This window comes from Candoia aspera, chromosome 6 (genome assembly GCF_035149785.1).
Source record: "Candoia aspera isolate rCanAsp1 chromosome 6, rCanAsp1.hap2, whole genome shotgun sequence".
Lineage (NCBI taxonomy): Eukaryota > Metazoa > Chordata > Lepidosauria > Squamata > Boidae > Candoia > Candoia aspera.
The window spans coordinates 80,215,747-80,239,441 of NC_086158.1; the positions used below are offsets into that span (position 1 = coordinate 80,215,747).

At 39.6% G+C, this 23,695-nt stretch overlaps 1 protein-coding gene across 1 annotated transcript; it reads right to left on the bottom strand.

Moving 5' to 3' along the window:
• Positions 1–1,230: 1,230 nt before the first annotated feature.
• PPA1 (inorganic pyrophosphatase 1) lies at positions 1,231–22,556 on the bottom strand. Its single transcript, XM_063307506.1, has 11 exons — positions 22,456–22,556; positions 16,079–16,143; positions 10,192–10,245; positions 9,794–9,913; positions 8,237–8,323; positions 6,303–6,429; positions 4,840–4,967; positions 4,345–4,430; positions 4,064–4,133; positions 2,408–2,447; positions 1,231–1,488 (listed from the first exon to the last, which is right to left on the bottom strand). The coding sequence occupies exons 1-11, from the start codon at positions 22,517–22,519 to the stop codon at positions 1,463–1,465; spliced, it is 867 nt and encodes a 288-aa protein (XP_063163576.1). The 5' UTR covers positions 22,520–22,556; the 3' UTR covers positions 1,231–1,462.
• Between the last annotated feature and the right edge of the window lie 1,139 nt (positions 22,557–23,695).

Sequence of the window (23,695 nt, forward strand, 5' to 3'; positions counted from 1 at the left end):
CCTGATTGCCAACCGCTGATGCAGATTTTCCTAAAATACAGGTCATGATTCCCAGAGCGATAAGTCAAAAGACAAAAGGTTACCAGTCTGATGCAAAAGTATGCTGAATGAAAAGCTACTGGACCAGTCCAGAAATCTGTATGAAGTCTTAAGTGTTCTTTTTGTTCCTTTTAAATTCTCTGTGCTTCCTTTCAGAGGAGTAATTATGCATGGAAGGTGGGAGGCCTCTATACAAAACACTGACCATCTGACCTGGCACTCACTCTGCTGAAGAAATTAGGATGGTGGGGAAGGGAGGAGGTATGTGAGGCTGCAGGAAGGAGGAAATAGGGCGAAGCAATTTACAAACTCCAAGCTGGAGGGGAAAGAGAAGATAGGTTGTGATTTGAGGAATCAGAGTCTGGGACCTCTTCCTGTATGTGCCCATTTTAGGGGTTACATTTTTTTTCCAGTTTTCCACTTCAAAAACTGCCTTAGGTTTTCAGCACTGATGGTAGAGGGTGGGAGGTGTCCCAGAGCCACATAAAGGGGTCCTGGAGGCAACTATTGCCCAGACCTGTGTTGGTCTCATTACTAAAAAAGGTAATACTTGTTAAGAGGCATTCATGGATATCATTAGAAGACACCAACACAGCACTGAGCATAAAGAAGCACCTCTTTGAGACCAGATGGCCAGTCTCAGGCTATCATCTTACCTCATTCACTGTTTTATGTAACGGCTGGTTCCTATGTCATTTTATATTGGTTCGCCATTAAATTTTAGCACACTGTTATTTTTTATCTGCTGACTGCATCAATGACTGGAAGCAGTCATAAACAGCAGCAGCAGCACTCAAACACTGCAGTAGTCAAGACAAGAGCTCCTCTTTCAAACAAAAGGGGAACAGACACAGTCTTCGTGCTAGATCTAAGCCTGCGGTGGAAGAAGAGAATGCTAAGGATTACCTGAAAATTACATTCTTGGGTTCTACATTGTACTTTAATCAGAGTTCCATGGTTTGTTGATTTTGTAAGGTACCTTAAGCTTTAAAATGGCATAAGTAGTACAAGGAATGAGGATGTGGTTAAGGATTCAGAATCTGTATGGCTGTTTTTTTCCCTCCATCTACTAAGATAAACCTGTCTGATAAAAAAAAAATAGAATTCTACACTGGGAAATGTTGAGATAAACCTCAATGAGTTTCAACAAAATGTACCTAGCAAACAACACAATAATGTCGATACATAACGTAACAGTGAGTTTCACAACGTATATTTGAAGACTTTAGTTGGTGTTTTACATTATCAGATCTCTTATATTTTGAGCACATACAGTGTACTATGAGTCATCATTGACTTATTTATAAACATATTGTTTTGGAGTTGAAGAGTCTTAATTCTCAGCTAATTCTTCACAAATATTCTGCACAAATATCTTGATGAGTAGGCAACAGCTTCTGTAATCTTGACTTTGGGGCAAGTTTCACTGGCAAAAGAACCACCTGTCCACTGGGTTGGAGGGAAAAGAAATGGGGGAAAAAAGACAAAATGTTAGCACAATCTGTTTCAAGCTGTAGTAACCATTTTAAGCGGCTTCACAGAAGCTAATTATTCAGAGGCAATTTCTCTGAAAAATTACAGAATCAGGGAAAACGTGATCAAAAACACGCTCTTTTATTGAAGTGGACAAGGCTTTTAGCCAACAGCCTTTGCCCAGCATGGGATCTTAACTCCTATCTGACAATTTGCATATCAGAAAGTTGTTCCTTTGACATTGTATCGGGAAACTCTTGCCATGTATGTTAAGAACACGAAGGGAAAGCACCCTTAAGTAAAGGGATCATAAACAGAGATGGTAAATATATGGGACGAGCTTCTGTGAGGTTAGTAGGGATTTAGATGTGGAGGTGTGATAGCCAGCTTTCCAAATGTTTAATAGCACTATAAAGCAACAAGCTGCCCATAACAGAATGTATATTCAGCTTTAAATAAACAGTATCCAGAACAGCAGTCATGCCAAACTGTTGCAGTATAATCAAAGTTGCATATATGATAAATCAGATTCTAAATCTCGTGAACTTCTGGTCTTGTAATTATTTATTAGCCTTTAAAGTACCACAATAATTCTTTATTAATAGAAAACAAGATGTCTTAGCGACATCAAAACCAATACTGCAATCTAAATTGTGTTGTACATACTGTTTGGCATAGCACTCATGAATAAATCTCTTACTCTTACATTTAGCCAGGTTTAGTATCCCAACTCAATGGTTGGCTGTTCCTGGCCTTAATTTGTCTTGCAAAAACAGCCAACTATAAGGTATAAGCAGTATTCACATTAATATGCCAAATAGGAATTGTCAACCTTATCATTCCCCAAAACAAAAATACATATATCCATATTTTACTCTAAATTAAGATTATTTACCTTCAGTTGGTAGTGGCTTACAGGGCCCAGAAGGAGGTAGCTGAAACAGATGTTTCATTCAGAATTATGAATTCAGAACTGCTTATAAATCAGTATCAAAGGTTTTGTAATAAATATCAAAATTAAATTTTGGTATTTTAATAGCATGGAATTATCTCTATTGGCTGCATGCTGTCTGGAAGAAGCTGGCTGGAGAAAGTGGCTCTAAAACTTTATGTCTGAAAAATCGGGCCTTGTTTATTAGTTGGCTGTGATTATTTTAATTTTTTTCCCCGCCTTTATTATTTTTATAAATAACTCATGGTGGAGAACATACCTAATACTCCTTCCTATTTTCCCCACAACAGCAACCCTGTGAGGTGGGTTGGGCTGAGAGGGAGGGACTGGCCCAAAGTCACCCAGCCAGCTTTCATACCAAAGGTGGGACTAGAACTCTCCTATTACACCTGATTGGCTCTTGGGCTGAGAGGGAGGGACTGGCCCAAGGTCACCCAGCTGGCTTTCAGGCCTAAGGGGGGACTAGAACTCACAGCCTCCTGGTTTCTAGCCTGATGCCTTAACCACTAGACCAAACTGCCTGTTTTTCTTGTTTTTTTCCTTCTGTTTTTCTGCTGCCTGTGTTTCCAATGTTAGCGAGAAAAAGGTTTTCTGAGATTATTGTACACCAATTCTAAGTAGAATCAATTAAACATTATTTTGCATTTCTTTTAACAAAATTCTTTAGATTGTTTTTTTGAAACAGATGTGCAAGATGAACAGTAGAACATCTCAGTGTAGTCAGCCAGTAGAAAGATCAAAGTGGCATCTAAATTAAATTGACTTAAAGGTTTTGGGGAAAAGAGAACCTGATAGCAAAGGTAGAGTATACTTCTACCTGTGGTGTCAATACAGGTAGTCCTCACTTAACAGCTGCCCTGTTTAGCGACCATTCAAAGTTATGATGGTGCTGATAAACTAACTTTATGACTGGTCCTTGCACTTACAACTGTTGCAGCATCCCTGCAGTCACATAATTGAGATTCTGGCACTTCGCAACCAGCGGGCATTCACAATCGTTGCAGTGTCCCATGGTCACATGATCGCCATTGCACGCTTTACACTCAGATTCTAACAAGCAAAGTCAATGGAGAAGCTGGCAGTAAAACTGCAAGTCTCAGTCATGTGATGTCTCACTTAATGACCATGGGTGACTCACGTAATGACCAAATGGGAACTGATGTCGTAAGTCCATCACGGTCACTTGTTTCATTTAGCAACAGAGTTGTCAGTCCCAACTGTGGTCATTAAGCGAGGACTACCTGTAAAGTGGAGTTACAAAGATACACACTAGGTTCTCAGGGTGCTAAATTCTGCAACCAATACCACAGGGGTAGAAGATAAAGCTATTAATATTGACTAATGACAATGAGAATAGCTGACCTCCAGCATCAGAAATGGCATTGCTGTGATTACTGATCGCTACAAGGATAAATGGGAGGAGCGCTACTGACTCTGGTCTGGCTTGTGGGCTTTCTCCAGCTACCATGGATTCCCAAGGAGCAGAATGTTGGATCTGATCCAGCATTTTCCTTTCTTATTTTGCCCAGAATACACACAGCCTTTCCTGATAGATGTCCCAAGATATGAAGGGCACAAACGTTTATCAGAACTGCTTACCGCCATCACAGTGGCTGCTGCGGAGCTTTGACTGCAACTGAAAGGGCTATCTGTCAAAGATGTATTTGTGCTGGAAAAGAAAAGTTAGAAAAGTAGCTGGATTTTTCTCCAATGCATTTAAGTAATTTGAAAATCTTGAAACATACCTTTAAAATGGACAAATACAGGATTTAAATTTAATAAAAAGATTAAACCATCAATCTCACACAGTTTAAAACTAAGATTCTCACTTGATTCATCTCTCCAAGGCACTTCTGAAAGAAGTAGTTGTAATAACTTACCAAGAAATCTCTCCTGCATCTATTTTTTTAATTACTAGAGCCTTCCAGTAGTTATGGGTGCTTTTAATAATATCAGTTGCAAAGTCCTAAAATTTAAAAAGGGAAACAAACTCAAAGTCTCTTCTCAACAGCTTGATAGAATAATATGCTGTGATTACTGCAGCATTTTTCTGTAGATAGATATAAAAAGCATAAATTTTATCCACCACATTGTTATACCGTGCTATGAGGTTTCCGACAGGCAGATTAACAGTTTAGTTAAGCCCCTCTGGCTAGTTAATTTGAAAAAACAAATCCCCTCTTTACTTTTGACTTGTGTGTATGGGCATCAGATCTTCTGTAGTTAAGCACAATTTCTGAATGCAATGAGGCAGCCATTTCTGAACAAAAACGGCTGCCGACATACTTTCATACCCTTTTGATATTGTTTGCATTAATAGGAAAAGGCTAAACAGCTTCAAACAGTGGCAAGTATTAGACAAAACGTATACATACCCTATCTTTAAACTCTCCATTGAATGCAAACTTGTTTTCTGGCTTCCCGTCAGGTACTTTGTATCTTCTAAACCAGTCCACAGTCGCTTCCAGGTATCCAGGCTTAATTTTCCTGACATCATCAATATCTTAAATTTTTAAAAGCATATATTCAGAACTAAATTTTGCTTGAGTGTACCAATACATTTTATTCTTAGCTTTTTTAGTGGAATGTCTTGCAAAGGAAAGCTTGACCGTCCCCATATAAATCAGCCTATATTCAATCAAGAATTCTACTGTATATCTATTGCACTAATTAAGGATATTTCACATCTAAGAGTAGGAAGCCAAAAGGAAATTAAATCAATGTATGATTACTCAAAAATGAAGTTCAACTTTGCATGATAGCTATTTATATAATCTGGGAGCATGGAGGCTTTTGCACCTCTGGCCTTGTTTAGGATCATCAACCCACCTCCTACTATTCTCTGGCTTCTAAACAGTATCAAATTAAGTTCAAGGGCTGGCTTGGCCCCTTCACAACCCTGGCAAGTGAGATAATATCATGCTGAGGACCACAGATGGAACTCCTGTTAATGTTTTCTACTACAGATTAAGGTTACTATGGTAACTAATCATTTTGGCCAGGTGAAGAGGTTGAATTCAACCGTCCCCTTTTCTAATGTTAATTTTTGCACCTGGGGGAAAGAACTTGCCTGGACTTGTTTTAGTTTCTGTTTCCCTTCTGTATAGGCATGTAGAGAGTTAAGCAGCTCTCACTGAGAGCCTGCAAGAATGCAGAAGCTTTTAAATATGTTTTGTTTTCTGTAAATAAAATTATTTTTATAGAAATGCCTGGTGTGTGACTTTTCTGATCTCTCCTGGGCCAAAGGCTTTCCTAGCAATCTGCCAACAAGTCCTTCCCCTTCTTTCTAAGCTTTACCATCTTTGTCAACTTCCTACCCACCAAGCTGCTTTTTTCCCTGCAGACAAAGACTACATGCCTGCAGGAGCAATTATGTCTTGCTTCCCTGTGCATAGAGGAAGGAATCTCCAACTTTCTTCTTTAAGAAGGAACGTTTACCCCTCAGCAGCTAAATGTTCCTCTTCTCAGCACTGAGAAAGAAAAACCTTTTGTCCTCCGAAACGTAGCCTAAGTATTGAGTTTCTTATCTCCATCCAACAGCTGGTGAGTTCTGAGAATGGATAAAAGGGCGGCACTGAATAAATGGGCTGGTGCCAAGAAAGAGATGGAAGGAACTGAAAGGCTGGGTGGGAATTCCTGTGGGTCAGGTTTGGCTTTGCATTTTCACTCCAACATAAGAACAGCAATGTCCTGCTGAAGGTTTGTTAACAGTGGAATGGCATGAAGAATGTAACACAAGCCCACTCTGTATCAGTTACACCCTTCACACACATGGAATTTCAAAAACAAAAAAGATAAGGCACAGATCTGTCTGCAACCTCACTTCAAAGCTACCTACTATTCAAATTAGCAGCTTCAGGGTCTTTAATATTGATTGCAATGATCTTCCAGTCAGTTTCACCCTCATCAATCAATGCCAGGGTACCCAGAACTTTCACTTGAATTACTTCTCCTCTACTGCACACCTGTTCGAATAAATATACTCGTTAGGTATGATCCAGGATTGCACAGCTAGTTCTACTAAGCCAGAACAGGGAAGTAACAATATCTCCTCTTCTGCCTGTCTGCTCAGCAACCTGAACTTTGTGGAAAGAATTCCAGGGTTCATGTTTACCAAATCAGCAGCCTATTCAGAGGGTGATTTTGGACAATTTCTGCAGATAGGCTGATCTCAAGTGAGAAGGAAAGCCTTACATGATTATTTTCAGCTTTTTCATTGCATATTACATTCTTTCCAGAGATGCCTTGACAATAGCAGCTTCAAAGCAATACTACGTAATAAGCATAATGTCTGGGCACCTACCATATTTGCTTGCCAGAGAGTATTTAAATATTTAGGCTCTGCATAGAAATTGGCATATGTTTGCATTTTCTAACATTTTAGCTCTAATGCTTTAGCTGCCCCAAGATATATAATGCTGTGTTGAACAGCAAAAACCAGTACTTCCTGTATCTGCCATATTCTCTGATAACTTCTAAAGCAGTGGTTCTTAAAATGGGGTAATTTGGGCATACCCTGGGGACAATGGAGCAATTCATAATTGCTTGTTTGTGAGTCGAGGATCCAGTATGGAGGATCCAATTTGGGACTGCGGCTGCTGAGACACTTGTGTAAAGCAATAGTCTGGTGTTTTGTTTTTTGTTTTTGTTTGGGAGGGAATAATGACATTATTCGAGACCAGAAAAGGGGTAATGGGGTCAAACTGTTTAAGAACCACTGATCTAATGTAACACAGGATGGAGAAGCCCTTATTGTTCCACAAGATCGCCCTTGTCATTTTGAAACGTACTTCCCCCCTCCAGTAGAATTTGTTATGAAAAGTACGTTAAGACTGCATTAAGCTAATAAGCGCCCTTTAAACTTACAGTTCTTTAAACATTTCCTCTACGGTAGTCCTTGAATTACGCCAGCAATTGGGATCAGGATTTCTACTGCTAAGTGATGCAGTCATAAAGTGTGGTGTCATGTGGCCGCATCGCCTAGCAATGCAATCACTGCAGTCCCTGTTGCTGTTGTTAAGCGAGGATCATGGGTCGTTAAGCAAGCACCTCCTCGCAACTTCTTGCTGGCTTCCAACAGCCAAAATCAATGGGAAGACCAGCAGGAAGTTGCAAGTCCCAGGTGGCTTGCAAGCAGGCTGGCAGGCAGGCATGTGCGGGGTGGTGCACGAGTGGCAGGGAGGCCGGTGTGAGTGCAGCAGGGCTTGGGGTGGCTGCTGCTCGGTGGAGAAGGGAGCACGAGTGGCTGGGGAGGCACAGTGCAAGTGCAGCAAGGCTTGGGGTGGTGTCGGTTGGGGAGACTTACCCAAACAACTTGCAGCCTTCCCTGCCGGCTTCCTCATTGTCTTTGCTTGTGGGAAGCCGGCAGGGAAGGTTGCAAATCGCACTCACTTGGCCGCGGGAGGTTGCAACCGTCATAAGCATGAGCTGGTTGCCAAGTGTCCAGATCGCAATCAAGTGACTACGGGGATGCTGGGTCAGCCAGAACCTCGAGGACCGGTCATAACCACCACTCGTTCAGTGCCATCGTAACTTCAAATGGTTGCTGAACAAGTGGTCGTTAACCGAGTACTACCTGTACTTCTGTTCTACATGTAAAAATCAACCACAATGTAACCTTCCCATGATGCCTAGCTATAGTGCCTTTCTGTATATTAACAGTGACAGCAAGATGAACAGCCCAATTACAAAATATCTTCAGAGTCACATATTGGCAACACTTCAAAGAAGGTTAGCAAACACCAAATCTCCATCTGAAAAGTGGTTTGTTACCTTGTTCCCAATTTCACAAACATCGATTGGATCATTATCTCCACAACAGCTGGTATTTTCATCTTTATGCAATGGATCTTCCCATGTCTACAAAATAAATACCGTTTCCTTTAAGTACTTGCTATATACCCTGCCTGTCATCTCAGCACAGGGCTGCTCAACTAAGGCTTACTTAAGGCCTATTAAAATATTTTCACCTTTACATATTCTATAAATGAACTCAAAACCATCCTTTGTCCATTGACAACCATGCAGAATTGTGTGGCTGGCAGGTGTGATGTCTTTGCTTGAAGAACAAGAAAACAAGGAATCCAAGCAGAAAGCTGGATTCATAGTAACTGTTCTGGGGAACTCATGCTTTTAGGAATACGTGAAACAATGAATTTTCTACATAGGACAACGCAAGTATTGTTTATGAACATTCAACATGCAAAAGAATTTGATACAGAACCCAAAACATGTTCACATGAAGTCTGAGATACTTCAGCATAAGGAGGTTATCTCACACCCAATGTGACTGCAGGGATAACACTTGCTAGAAGGAAGCTACTGTTCAGGACTGCTTTAATAGAAATTGACCTAACTTCCTTCCAGGTCAGAAACACTGTTATGAAAATCCTGGCAGAGACAGCTCTGGAACGCTCTGCCTTTCATAAAACAGCACGTGCTAGCCATCTGGAGTCACAGGGCTACCAGCTTGGAAAATAAAAGGGATATCAGATGAAATCCTTCATGAGATGAACACAAAGCAAGCTGTGTGCTGTCTTCTATTGAAAAGTGAACTTATCATCAAGACAGCTGTGAAATCTAAGGAAGAAGTTAATAGCAACGATCACAAAGCCAACAGGTAAAAAGGAAAAGGGAAGGGTCATTATATTTTCCCATAGGAAACAGAAAATCAGAAAGATCAGTCAGAAGGAAATTGGCGGAAGAGACAATAATAAACTCTCCGTTTAATGGATCTCAGTTTAGTGGCCTTTGGATACAATGGGAAAAAAATCAATCCACCCATAGTATCACTGTGTGTGTGCATAAGATCATGCGTAAAATATGTAATATATATAAAATATATACTGTATCTGTAAAACCCCATTTGGTTTTAACAGATGTTCTGCTTTATAGATACCCCCTTCCCTCTATTAAGTCTGTTAAATAGAGGATTTAACGTAGTTTAATTCTATTCATTTAATGGACCTGATTTATTATCACTACAACAATCCTCCTACAGCAATAAATGTTAAGAGTTTGCCAGGGTTTCCAAATTTAAAAGAGGGCACAGACTGAATAAATATTAAACCAGAATTGATTCATGGCATTCCTATTATTACCATCAATACTGGTTTAATTCATTCAATCTACATAGTTTGAAGGCTTGTTATGTTTCAATAAAGCTATTCTTTCTGCTGCAACACAGGGAGCTTGCTTGTTTACAACCTAAGATGTTTTCCTTCTTCCTCCAGAGGGTTTGCCCACAGTTGTCTACGCAGCGGTATAAAGTTCCCCTACTTAGTGTTGTTTGGTACTGGGGTTCGTAAAAAAGATAGGGTAATAGAGTACCTGTGGAATGGCACCGTAATTCCAAATATAGCCCTTATGGGGGAATACATTAGCAACATAGCGTAGCTTTCCTTTCTTCACATCTTGTTTAATTGGGTTTAGAGGATCTTTAGTTGCAATCTAAAACAGAATTTACTTAGTTTAGTACTCAAATTAAAAAAAAAACATTTAAGAAAAAAATGTGACTTTCTTTGTGTTTTATTTAATATTTTTATAGCAAGATAAATATCCAGATTGATAGGAACCATAAACACAATAAAAATAGAGTGTGCATAGGACTTTAGCTTTAGAACACTTACTATATTATATACTATCAATACCAGGCAATTTGAAATCTAACAAACAATTTTTGATGAAGTTTAATTAAGCCACAGATTATAGCTCTCTAGTTATATTACCTCCATCTTAGCATTGGTCCATCGAGGTATTTCCACAACCATGTTGAAGACATTCTGAAAAGAACATAAATTCTGTAAAGTATATATATAATAAGACTCTCTCTATATATATGAATACGTGTGGGTTTTTTTAGCACACTAGATACTGTTTCTGCCGTGAATAAATGAAAATAGTTACTCCTTTCGCACTCACCAAGAATGATAATGTAGAAATGGAATTTACATATTGTGTTTGCATAAGTTGATGTATAAATGCTGGGAGTGGGATGATTCTCTCTTAAAAGAAAAAATACGGTTCTACATAGATCCAAGCATTGGGGGGGGGGCTTAAAAACAAAAGTGATAAGGAGTACCCCATTCATGAGAACCTAAGTTGTGAATGTCATTATAGAAACTAGGAAGCTATGAGTTCTAGTCCCGCCTTAGGCATGAAAGCCGGCTGGGTGACCGTGGGTCAGTCACTTTCTCTCAGCCCAACTCACCTCACAGGGTGGTTGTTGTGGGGAAAACAGGAAGAGGAAGGAATATTAGGTCTGTTTGCTGCCTTGAGTGATTTTTAAAGATAATAAAGGTGGGATAAAAATAAATAAAATTAAAATTAAATAAATTTTAAAATAAATATTTTATGTATCACAGTGTTTACATCGCATCAACAGTGAAACGAATTTTATCTTAAACTTTAAAAAAGTCAGAGACCCATTGTTTTAGCAAAATCTAAGGACAGAGGAAGTAATCACAAGACAAAATCCCTACATACAAGCAGTCCTCATTTATTGACCACAACTGGGACAACTTGATCATTAAGTGAAGCGGTCACTAAGTGAAACTGCAACTGTGCTTATGATCTTACTTCAGCTTTCCTTTGCTTTACAGACCTGCAAAGGTTGTAAATACAACGATTGGTCGTAAAGTTATTTTTTCATCACCATCATAACTGTGAATGGTTACTAAATGAGGCAGTTGCTAAATGAGGACTACCTGGTACACTGTTTTTAGTTCCAATTAATTCTATCCCAGTTCTTTTGTCCCAACTGATCTCTTCTTTTGCGAGGCAGAGGCAGAGCTATTCCTTATACAGTTCACAAAAATATCAGCTAAGAATATGCAGAGTCCTCTCAGGGAAAGGAGACCACGTATTTTGAGGATCACCTCTTATCACAAAAATGGGCAACCGGCTTGGTGTAAATGATCATATCTGCTTCTGGCACCACATCTGGCAGCTCTGTGCCCCAATAAAGAGAAAATCAGCTCAATGGAGGATGGGAATGATAAGGGGTAAATTCTCCACCAATCTCAGAGTACAAAAAAGGAGGTCAAAATTTCAGCCCAGATGACTCCAGAGCCTACAAAGAGAGAGGCGGCTTTGTGCTGTCAACACAGTACCTAATCCAGGAATAGAGATGAAATCTTAACAGCCAGAGCCAACCTAAGCTTGCTCTCTACCTGTTCAGTCATTCTGTTCTTTTTTCCCTGGACTCTGTCAGTAACTGCTTGCTTGACTTCTTGTAAATTTCTGTTTGTATTACTAGTGATGGTATCTAGGCACCTTGTCGTCTGTCAGCCTCTTTTTCAACTGCTAGTGACTTTTCCAAGCATTGTAGATAGGACCAATAACTCATGAAAGTTATCCCAAACTCCAGCATTGCTTCCTAATCCGGAGGCCACCATTCTGTCGGGCAGCACAGCAGCAAGAGCCAAAAGAGTAAGAGTTATTCATTGATTTGTTCCATTTATGACCCACCACAATCTATTCAATTCTTGGCAAAACCCTTTCAGGGAGATGCCAAAATACTGAGCGTGACTTGGCATGTAGATTACAGACAACGATACATTAAATTATCCATTCTGTAAAACTGGTTTTATAAAAACTTGAGAAATATCTGCCAATATTTTAATTGATACCGACTGAAATCTGTAGTGGCGGGATCCATCAATGGGGAAAAGGCCTTTTGTACACGGCAGCAGAAATTTTTGAAATGTGTCTTGGCCAAATAAAACCCCCTTCCTATTTTTTACTGCTTGAATTAATATCAGGTGCTCTAACTCTTCTGCTCCAGTTATTACATATGGGATTATTTCTTCATATACCAAGATGTCTTGTGGAACCCATCAAGGATGTCCTTTATCTCCTTTTATATTCACTTGGATATTGGAACCTTATCAAAGGGAAGACAGTTTGAAGATAGTTGTAACAGTGGCTGAGCTTGAACATAAACTATAAGTATATGCCAACGGTATGTTTTATTTATAATACTGAAATTACACCAAACCCATTAGACCTAAATATTGTGCACCACTATGGCATATTATCAGGTTATATCATTTTGCGTCAATCACATGGAATACTATCGATCTATATTATTCTCTATGATCGAGGCTTAATGAGTTATTTAAAAATTGTGCTCAATGATTATTTTTATTCTGTGTAATGTGTGTTTTGGTGGTTATTTTCTTTCCTTTTTTTCAGATGGGTTGATTGTGTTTTTGTTCTTTTTCCTCAAACTTCTGTTCTTCTTTTATATACTAAATAAAGAATAAGTCCCTCTGCAGAGAAATCAGCTATCTGTAGTCCTTCCTGAATTGTCACCCAGCAACTATTATCCCATGGAGCTCCCTGAAATGTTTCCATTCACATGAGTATTATAACGATGCTTTTTCTCCTTTCCTGCACACAAGTTTTCCTCTGTAGGACAAGCCTTCTCAACAATAAGCATCACTTCTTCTTTAAATTCAATAAGCATCTTTGAAAAACTTTTTGCCCAGAGTGTAATTATTATCCAAATATAAGCTGGCCCTACTATAACTTTCAAGTGGGAGGAGGTGCTCATTTTTCCTTAACTAGAATGGGGAGAAACCCTTGACTTTTAAGAAAAAGAAAACGTAGAAGGTATTTTCTCCTGGCATTCATTTTACTAAAAGAGATGGCTCTCTGGCTGTTCAGAAAGAAAACTTTACTGACGCCACAGCACTGGGGACAAGCCCAAAGTCTTCCCATCTGATAAAGCAACAGCAAATATCTTTTATACACTTGAGAGGATAATAGTACAATAATTACTAGAATACAAAAATATATAGACTATGCACATCTGGCGCCAGTCCCTACTTAACAGTTTATTCTTGGATTGTTCACTACCCATTAACAGGATTTAAGCAGTGAGCCCTCATGTCTAAGCCTGGTTTTCCATGAGTTTAAGGACAAGGGGACAGATCAGCTCTAGTTTAACACAGCACAGCTTAGGCCAACTAATTTTTCTCCTTCAAAGAGAAAAGTTATTCAGAAGACCTTTTAAGTGTCTAGGTCTGTCTATTTATGACAGAAGCTCAATTCTTGCAATCAAGCAACTGCTTGACAGGAATACTGCAAGAATCCATTGATCAGAATAATGATCAAATTCTTCAAGTCAGGAAATGAGTAATTTCAACAGAGAGCCAGTTTGGCCTAATGGTTAAGGCAGCAGGCTAGAAACCAGGAGACCGTGAGTTCTAGTCCTACCTTAGGCATGAAAGCCGGCTGGGTGACCTTGGGCCAGTCACTCTCTCTCAGCCCAACTAAGTGCAATATAGACTAGCCTCCTCATGGTGCACCCGGGGCAACATGACTTGTCACGGCTAAATAATCTACACATCTGACTGCTGGACCTCACAAGGATTTCCCAGCAAGAAAAAAAGCAGCAAGAACACCGAACTGCTATGCCATGCGATTAAAAAGAAAACCTCACAGGGTTGTTGTTGTGGGGAAAATAGGAGGATGAAGTACTAAGTATGTTCCCTGCCTTGAGTTACTTATAAAAATAATAAAGGTGGGATTAAAAAAAAAATCACAAGAAACAAAAGCTAATTAACATCTGTTTACACAAAATTTCAGATCATTTTTACACAGTTCAGTGAAGCAATACTGTATCTATTTGGAACACAAAAGTAATCCAAGTAGGAATACATTTAGAATGTCTCCAACACCAGAGTGAATGATGCTCAATCCTATCAAGTTTATAAAAACAATACGAATAACGGAAAGTGCTAGAGGCTAGAGTGAATGATGTCTGCTTTTGTTCTAGGTAGAATTTTGAATTCTACTTATTCCTGCATTTCACCTAGCTCTGACATGCAATCAAAATTTTACTACTGTGCTATATAAGCTGTATTGGGGTTATGGCCTTGCAATCAGAGCTTTAAATCTGGCTATTCTTGTTTATCCTTAGAACCTGCCTTTGCTTTAAGCTGCTGTCAATGCATACAGATCCTCAATCTTCCAAACACATGCATTCTTTTCTCACATCTTTTTCCTATTTTCTTTGTAAATTGAACTGACTACCGACAAAGAATGTGGCAATAAGTTCATTCAAAGCATTTGCATTTTTGAAATATAAACATAAATCCTGATTATCTCAACTGTTTGTTCATGCAGTATTGCTTCCTAACCTGGAGGCTGTGTGTTCACAAGAACATTTCTGTTCTGTTCTAAGCCCAAATATTTTATTTAACTTGATACTTTCATTAAAACCTGATGTCTCAGGCTTATTTACTGAGTTCTTATTACAGCTGGAATTAAAGTATGTAAAATGCCGAGGAAACATAAATCAGGCCTGTAGCTAATCTAGAAGTCTGGCATAGCAGCCAAAGGATTGGAGTCCTAGTTGTTTGAGCCAGCCAAAGACACCATTTAACCAAAATAAGTAGGGGTTGTTTTGGTTAAATTAAGAGTAGAACTTAGGGATAGCCCTCCAAAGCCCTTCTAACTACAAGCCTGACACCAGTCCACTCCAATTAAATACTCTTAGTCTGATGGGCAAATACATTATATTCAAGCACTATTCTGTTTTGTAAGCTAATTATAACAATATCCCAGTTCACTTGTTGCAAACTGGATCAGAAAAAGCACAATATGTGGGAAATCAGGGATGTGAAAGATGGAAACTGAGCTCTACACAACACAGTCTACTGGAGATTACTACATCTGAAGCAGCTCACTGTACATGTATTCTTAAACTATGGAAGAGCATCCCCCCAACCCTGTCAACCTTTCACACGGCACTGAGGACCTGGCTGTCTTCTCAGGTGGGAAGGAGCTTAGGTAAGCTCTGCTGTTGATGGTGTGTTTTTTCCTTCTGTAAATGTGGTTATAAGAGTCAAGGACTTGATGGCACATAATCAATTAATTGGGGTTATTATTTATCCTTGGGTGCCAGGAACTATATATTGTGGGATTTTTTGAGTGAATGTTTTTAATCCTTGTACGCTGCCCAGGGTGTGAGATCGGCATCCATATAAATCATATAAATAAAATACACTGGTTCTTAGAATGAGAAAAATCCAAGTAGTAGGGAAATACTTCCTATATAGGTTTGAAAAACAATTTCTCAAAATATGGAACGCAAACACTTAACACACCTAATTTGGAAATCAAACGCAGCTATAAAAAATTCACAACAAAGGTTCATTTTGACCGTATTATGCGTAGAAGTTGGACATAAAAGCAAGGAAACAGTTCATTTGGTCTATTTCAGGTGGTATAGGAAGATAGGATTGATTGTTCCATATTTCTCTCCCTTGGAAGCCGTTTCTACAGTAAAATGAGCAAACTTCAATCTAAGACTAAAATAACTATCCATAACCAGCAGAATAAGTTAAATAAAGATTTTCTTCTGCAACTCTGCTTCTGAATTTTTTACTCTACACCAGAACACTTAATTCAGACTCTTCCTACTTAATAAAATGGTCAGTAAAACTACAGCAGTTATCTTGTATGGCAAACACAAAGGTTAGATTGTAACTATTAAAATATACACAAACAATTTCTTTCCTTTAAGATGAACTAATTACGTATCCGGCACCTAATTGTATAGTTCACAGGAACAGGTGAAGGGAGAAAAGAAAGCAAGTACATTACCTTGTCAGCATCTGCATATATCGGAATGTCATGGAAAGGAGAAATGTACTGTCCTTTATCATTTTCTAGAAATGAAAGAAGATGCCTATGATTTTTATTAAATAAATACAATACTCACATAAAAGTACTTGAATAGGACATTTATGACAAGAGACAATTTCTATCCTATCAGTAGGACTGGGAGAAGGGTAATCTCCCCTCCCCTTGGTAATCTGCTCCAGATTGGGAAAATCTAATTTGGAGGGTTTTGTACATCTGTAGAAAGATGGCCAAAGAGGAGAGGATGTGAGTGTTCCATTACAGACACAATGAATTTGAATTACTACAATGAGCATCTCTGGCAAGACAAATTGACAGAGACTTGATAGCAGTTACTTTGCATTCCAGTTACATCCAAAGAAATGTCTTACAGAATTCTCATCCGTTTTGCGGTCTCAAAGTAGTCAGTGTAATAAGAGAAAATTGGCACTTATGATCAAATCTGTAGAACTCCTTAAGGATGTCTTTACTTACTTAACGTTTGACTGTCAGGTGTTCTGCCCAGATGACTCCCAGTGATAATATTGATTTAAATTCTCCTAATCAATACCTGTAGTCGGAACTTAATGCAACCCTCAATCAGCACAGAGCCTGAGAAAACGCTTTCTGTTCTTCCTTTTTGCCACTACTTCCCTTATCAAGAACTCAGTTATTCTAGATACTCCAAGAAGAGTTCTGCCTCAGGGGTAAATTATAAAACAATTCTAAACATTTATGTCATGCATAGACACAGAACAGTAAAAGCAAACAGACTCGTCTTTCTAAGGACAAGTAAAGCTGCTAAGTGATTACCTGGCAACTCTTTGTTTCTTCAGATATACGCAGAATATTTTTCGACATACTGAGCAGACGAAGTTGAAGGCTTGATTTAAATATCATTTCCTACACACATGACCCCTTATAAAGTACCACTTCTGAGAGAATATTCCACATTGTGCAGTTTGCAACAATGGGAATGTGGATCAATTTTGTGTCTCCCTCCAGCTAATCACCGTTCTACCCGCTCAACAAGTTTCTGGTTTCGTGGAGAAGCCCAACAGAATTAGTGGCACACTCATGATGGTTATATTTAACCACAAATTACAACATGAAATTATCATAAATTAGATCAGATCATGAGTTCTTATCAACATGAAGGCCCCTGTTGCATCTACACTGACAGAAATAGCTCAGTGGTAAAAAAACATGTTGTAGATGCAAAACACTACTGCAGAATTCACATTAGCGAATGAACGCTAATCTGGATGGAAAAAAGATGTCCTAATCCAAGTATAAACCATGCATTATACTTTAATGATGTAATTATATAAAAAAAGGTTAGCAACCTGGGGAAGTCCTACAGAATACCAAGATCGTGCTGAGATTCAGCAGCATTTCAATAGTGCAATTTCAGGTTTTTTAAAAAAAAATGTTTAAAATTAGGGATGGAAGCCATTAACTTCTGGGGGACCTCTCTCTCTCACCTTCACCCTTAAAATCTACCAAAACAGATTGAAAAAATTGGTCACACCTTTCCTATATGATATCACTAGGCAGTGTGCTGTAGCATTTCAAAAGGTGAGGAGACTGAATATCTGTCCTGATCATTCAAATGATCACCCAGCACAAAGGAAGAATACGTAAGTTCCTTGCCATTTTTATTAACTTTAAAAATATCCATGATGGGTCTACTACATCTTTATTCATATGATACAACTGGACTTAACTGTGCTCCCTTCTTCAAAGAAGACTTAGGGGAACAGGCCTCATATCAGCAGTCTGATTCATAAGGAAATCAAAAGTGAAAATCAACATTTGTGCTGGCCCACCCTCATTGGAAGAAATAAGCATATTCATTTTCAAATAAGAACCTATAGGATAAATTTATCAAGCAAGCAGCCCAGAACAAAATACAAGTTCCTTTCCATGGAGAGCATATACAGCTTCCAAAATAGACCTTTATAAATTACATGCCCCTAAATTACTATTAGATTTTTATCCCACCAATATAAATATAAATATATAAATATTTTGGGCAACTCAAGTACCATACCTTAGGCAGCCTTCGTAAAAAAGATCTGCCTAGATGTATACACAACTACAAGTGTGCCTGAAGTCATAAACTAGATTCTCAGTTCAGCTATCTAATTCAAGCTGTATATTAAAACATTTATAGTATTACAGAGATGTAAGAGACAGCAAACTAAGATGTGATTGTCTTAATTTTTTCAGGAAATGCAAGGCTGAAAAAGAATAGATACCTCACATGTTCCTGTAGCCAGGAACAATACATTAATATAATGTAACAATTTACATTTGTGTATATTTACTGAAAAATGCTAATGCATCTTTCCTCTTCCTGGTCTTCCTGTTACATTACCAAGAATACTATAATACATAATCAAGATAGAATTGCCTAAGGTAAAGGTAAAGGTTTCCCTTGACGTAAAGTCCAGTCGAGTCCGACTCTAGGGGGCGGTGCTCATCTCCGTTTCTAAGCCTTGGAGCCGGCGTTGTCATAGACACTTCCGGGTCATGTGGCCAGCATGACGACTCGGAACGCCGTTACCTTCCCGCCGAAGCGGTACCTATTGATCTACTCACATTTGCATGTTTTCGAACTGCTAGGTGGGCAGGAGCTGGGATTAACAACGGGAGCTCACCCCGCTGCGTGGTTTCGAACCGCCGACCTTCCGATCAACAGCTCAGCGGTTTAACCCGCAGCGCCACCGCATCCCATCATTTATTTATGATTACAATTATTTAAATTCTCAACTTCTCTCTCTTGGAGAATTATAATTTTTCAAGGATTTTTTTCTGTCTATTACCTGTAACATTTAAGAACAGCACAAGGGATTTCTGTTTTGAAACCCTTTTTCATTTAAATTATTCCCATTCATCTCTCAAGATGTTTGGTACTCCTATATGACTTTTTTGTGCGTGTTAATTTTCTAACTGCACACTGAAAGTCAAATTTCAGAATGGCAATTCCTGGGCCCTATTATGGAGTCGCTCATCAAATCACACCAATTAAGTAACCTTTGGATAATCTCACCAGACATTTCCTTGTATGGAGAACACGGAAACTCTTGGGGCGGAGCATTGCTAAGAAGAAAATTGGCTTAAGGGATTATACTGAAGAAAGCTTTAATTTTACAGCCACCTTCACTACCCGTATCAACTAATACACTCAGACTTTAAACTCAACTTGTTTGTAGAATGGGGGAAGGAGTGGATGAGGAGATCATTTGCCAACTGGCAGGAACACTGAATGCCTTAAAAACCCCATGAGAAAGGCAATAGTTAAGCCACTATCAACAGACACCTGGACCAGCTTATTACATCTTTTCCTCTCAAGCTGAGCAGTCTCTGGTGACTTCATAGATGCATCCATATAGTTTCTTGGCAGTGATATAGCAATGGTTAGTCCATGCCTTCTTTCAGAGTGTTTTTTCAACCACCTTGGCTAGCCTACCTTCACCAAATCTTTATTCTACTTTTCATGGATTGCGATAGCCCAAATCATAAATACCCTTTTCAACTGAACCACAGGCAGTGATTCACTTTATCATACAAGTCACACAAAACCAGGAAGGGGGACTCTATCTGTCCTAAGCCCTACAGACGATATAAGAATTACTCCATTGTAATACTCCCTAGGTTTGCTTGTCAAGGTAAATGACCAAAATTGAAACACACAGTTTAGCAAGATTTTAAAAATCACTCGAGTGAAGATGTGGAGACATCAGTTCTGTGAAAGTCTCACCCACATCATTCAAGTGCTATTTTAAAACTTGCTAAATCATGTTGCTCAATTGTGGCCAAGTGCAAAGACCAAGCCTTTGCTCTTGGGATCAAATCTAAGGAGCATTACAATGGAATAATTTCTATTTCTAATGGAGGGCTAACGTTTCTGGTTTGAGATAGCCAGAAAGATGGAGTTAATAGCAAACAAAGGATCCTACCATTTAGACAGCAGTTTATAAGAATGCAAGAATAATACCGCTGGATTAGGCCAAGGGCTACCTTAGTCCAGTGTTTTGTTTTATCCAGCAGTCAATCAGATGCCTCTGGGGTGCTCACAAACTGGAGATGGACACTTACCTCTCACCTGCAACTGTTCTCCTGCTACAGTGTTGGAAGGCACGTTGCCCCTAACTCACAGTGATCACTGAATCTTCTGATCTTATAGCCTTTGATAGAGTGACATAAATTTATCCAATTCACTTTTAAAGCTTTCCAAATTAATGGCCACCACCATACCTTGTAGTAATGAATCTCACTGTGAAATAGTGTTTTCTCTGTTTTAAATCAGCTTCATGGGATAATTCCTGATCCTAGTGTTTTCCCTGTCCACTTTCTCCATGCCATGCACAATTTTATGCACCTCATTCAGTCGACTTTCCTCTTAAGATGAAGAGTCCCAAACATTCTACAGTAGTCTTTTCTCCTAAAGAAGGTGATAAGATAGTCATTTTGCTTTTGCTTTTTTGCCCTTTTTCTCATTTGTCATGTCCTTTTCCAAATGTGCAACCAAGTATGAATGTATAAGTTTGTAAAACAGCATTGCAATATTGGCAGCTTTATTTTCACTTTTTTCTAGCATTCCTAACATGAAATTTGCCTTTTTCACAGCTGCCACACATCAATTTGAGAGCAATCCACTATAACTTCAAGACCTTTTTTCTGATTAATTAGAGTCAGTCAAACTCGATCAATGTATATGTGAAGCTAGGGTTTTTATGCCAATATACATCACTGTACAGTTACTTAAATTGAATTACATTTTTCATTTGTTGACCATTCACCTGGTTTAAAGACATCCTTCTGGAGCTCTTCACTATCCCTTTGGGTTTTACCCCCCCCATACCAGTTTAGTATCTGCAAATGTGGCCAGTTTACTTAACTCATGAAGATTACAAGGACAGTTTACACAATCAAAAATCAGTATTTCACAACCGATATTTCATGCAAGCATTATTCCCCTTCCAGTACTTCACTGAAGTGATTTCCCTTTTTCTCTACCAGAAATTCCCTCCAGTGATTATGGGCAAAATAATTCTATATTCCCATCTCCTATAGTTGATTGGTCAAGTTCCATTTCACCTATATGCATTTTTCAAAATACTCTAATTTAATTCTTGGCCAACTTGAAAGCACTGCAGTACATATTGTGTAATACCATCTTGGAGTTTTAAGTCCATCATAAAACTTCGATTTACATGAACAGCAGGTAAAACAGGTGGCAGCATTCAGTAAACTTTGGCTGATCTCAAAAAACTAATCAGGATCAGACTTGGCTGGAAAATAATCAGGGCTGTAGGCTACATTAAATGGGAAACAGCAACAGAAAAAGGCAAGGGCAAAGCACTTCTGTAGTGCTGAAAACAACAAATATGTGGGGAGTGGAGCTCATTTCAAAACAGACTTTATGACACAATGTAATCCCTTTGTATGGATAGTAATGTGGGTCACTGGAATCTCCTTTACTTTGAATCCCAAGAGAAAATTTCCAAATAATTATTTAAGCTAAAAAAAAGAAAGAATGATAGCCTCAGCAACTTAAAAGAACTGCAAGTAGAATTGGAATTGCAACACACATACTGTCAGTGACCTAGAGTAAATCCAATTTCCTCCCTTCACTTCTTCCCAGCCTGTTCTGGTCCTCGAGAACATACACTGCCCTGATTTTTCATATACTGTATTGGCTTTTCTTCTTAAATAAAGAAAATCATATGGGCACAACACAACTTTCACCTCTCTGACCAGCCCCTTATATGCTTCAGGTACGTAACTTTTTAAAAATAAATCTCAGAATGGTCCTTTGAGGGAGACTTCTATTATCATCCCTTTCCAAAAGGAGGCAGCTGAACTTATGAGACTGTCTAAGCCCACCAGAAATACGAACGCCTTTCCTATCCATACTCCTTGCTTAAACTACAACTAAGCCCCAACGGACTCAACGTGGCTTATTTCTAAGGAAGCGTATTTTGGGATGACCAGAGGTAATTCCCAAGAAACTCTGGAGGGCTTATTTTTCCAGGAGGCACATCCAGGTTTGCTCAGCAGGCTATTAGCTTCTCGGGGACACGCCGAGTTAGCAACGCCTGCAGCCGCCTCAGAGGAAAGCGAAACACTGCCGTTACCTCCCGCTCGAAGCCCGGCTCACGCCCCTGAGGACGCGGGCGCCACGCAAACGGATTCCCAATACCGTCTTGTCTAACGCAGCAGGCATTCATTGATCCCGTTAAAGAGCGGCTGGTTCTGGAAGGATCCCCAGGCTGGCTGCGCCCCAGTTCGCGCCCACCAGCCGCCTCCGGGGGGGAAGCGGCCCGCCCGTCCTCCCGCCAAGGACTCACTGAAGAAGAGCCTGTACTCGAGGCTGTTGAGGCAGCCACGCTCCTCCACGCGGTACCCGGCCATGCTGCTCAGGCGGGCCGGCTCCTGAAGTGAGCCGCAAAGGAAAGACCACGCAGCCGCCGAGGGTGGGCCCTGATTTGTCCGGGTGGCTCCTCCTCCTCCCCGGCCCCGCCCCTCGCTCATAGCGCAAGGACTCTGCCGCCGCCGTACGTTTCATCATTCAGGCGCCGCGCTGGTGCAACAGTGCGCAGACTTCGCCTTTCGCTATTTTCTCACCCGCCCCTCCGCCACCTCCCATTCGCCCATAGAAGTAGGAAGAGGAAGACGACCCAACTCCCGTTCAGTTCCGATTCCCGGTTATGGAACTCTTTGGTCTGATTTCAAGCACGCGGGCAGAGAAGGGAGGGGGCAATATCATCCAGGATTGCCTGGGTAATGTGTCATATATTTTCAAAAAATAGTTACTCTTCGGTATTACTATGTCCTTCCCTTCCTTCCCCACAAAATATAGACAAGTAAATTCTTAGGGGCATAATTGTGCCTGGGGTTTCCTGGTGGCCTCCCATCCCAGTACCAATAAGTACCCTGCTTAACTTCCAAGTTAACAGAAGGAATGGCCAAGTACTATCTTCAGCTTATGCAAAGCACTGAGCCAGCTGCATCTATATTTGTCATAAGCCACCCTCTTTATGCTTCCCTGCTGCAAGATGGGGATTAGACATCTCCCTACCTTCTTCCTCATCTGTTTTATGAGTTATAATATCACACATGGACCTCTGTCCTACTCAAAGTTCGAGCTTCTTTTAACATCGGGTTGTAAAACACTTCTGTCTGATTGGCCATAATGGTCCTGTTTCAGATTAGTTAGAATATTTTGTTAATTCTTAGTACATTCTTATTGATTTGACTAATAAGACCTCAATGTATTCCAGCATATTTTTAAATGGATTAATTATGTAACATGAAGTTGGTGTCAGTTCTTAGCAAACACACAGATTTTCTGCAGGGCCATCTGTCCCCAACCTGGACCTTCAGATCTTCCAACAGTACACCCATTGCTGCTGCAACTGAGACACCAGGATCTTTTGCATGGAAAAAAGAGTTTTTGGTAAATCACTAGTGGGATTAGGACTGTCCTGTTTTATAAAAGAGTACAGTAAAAATACCCATATGTTTGTGCACCTTAAGTGTAGCTTAATTATTAATAACAAGAGAAAGATGCTTTTACTCTAAGGCCAT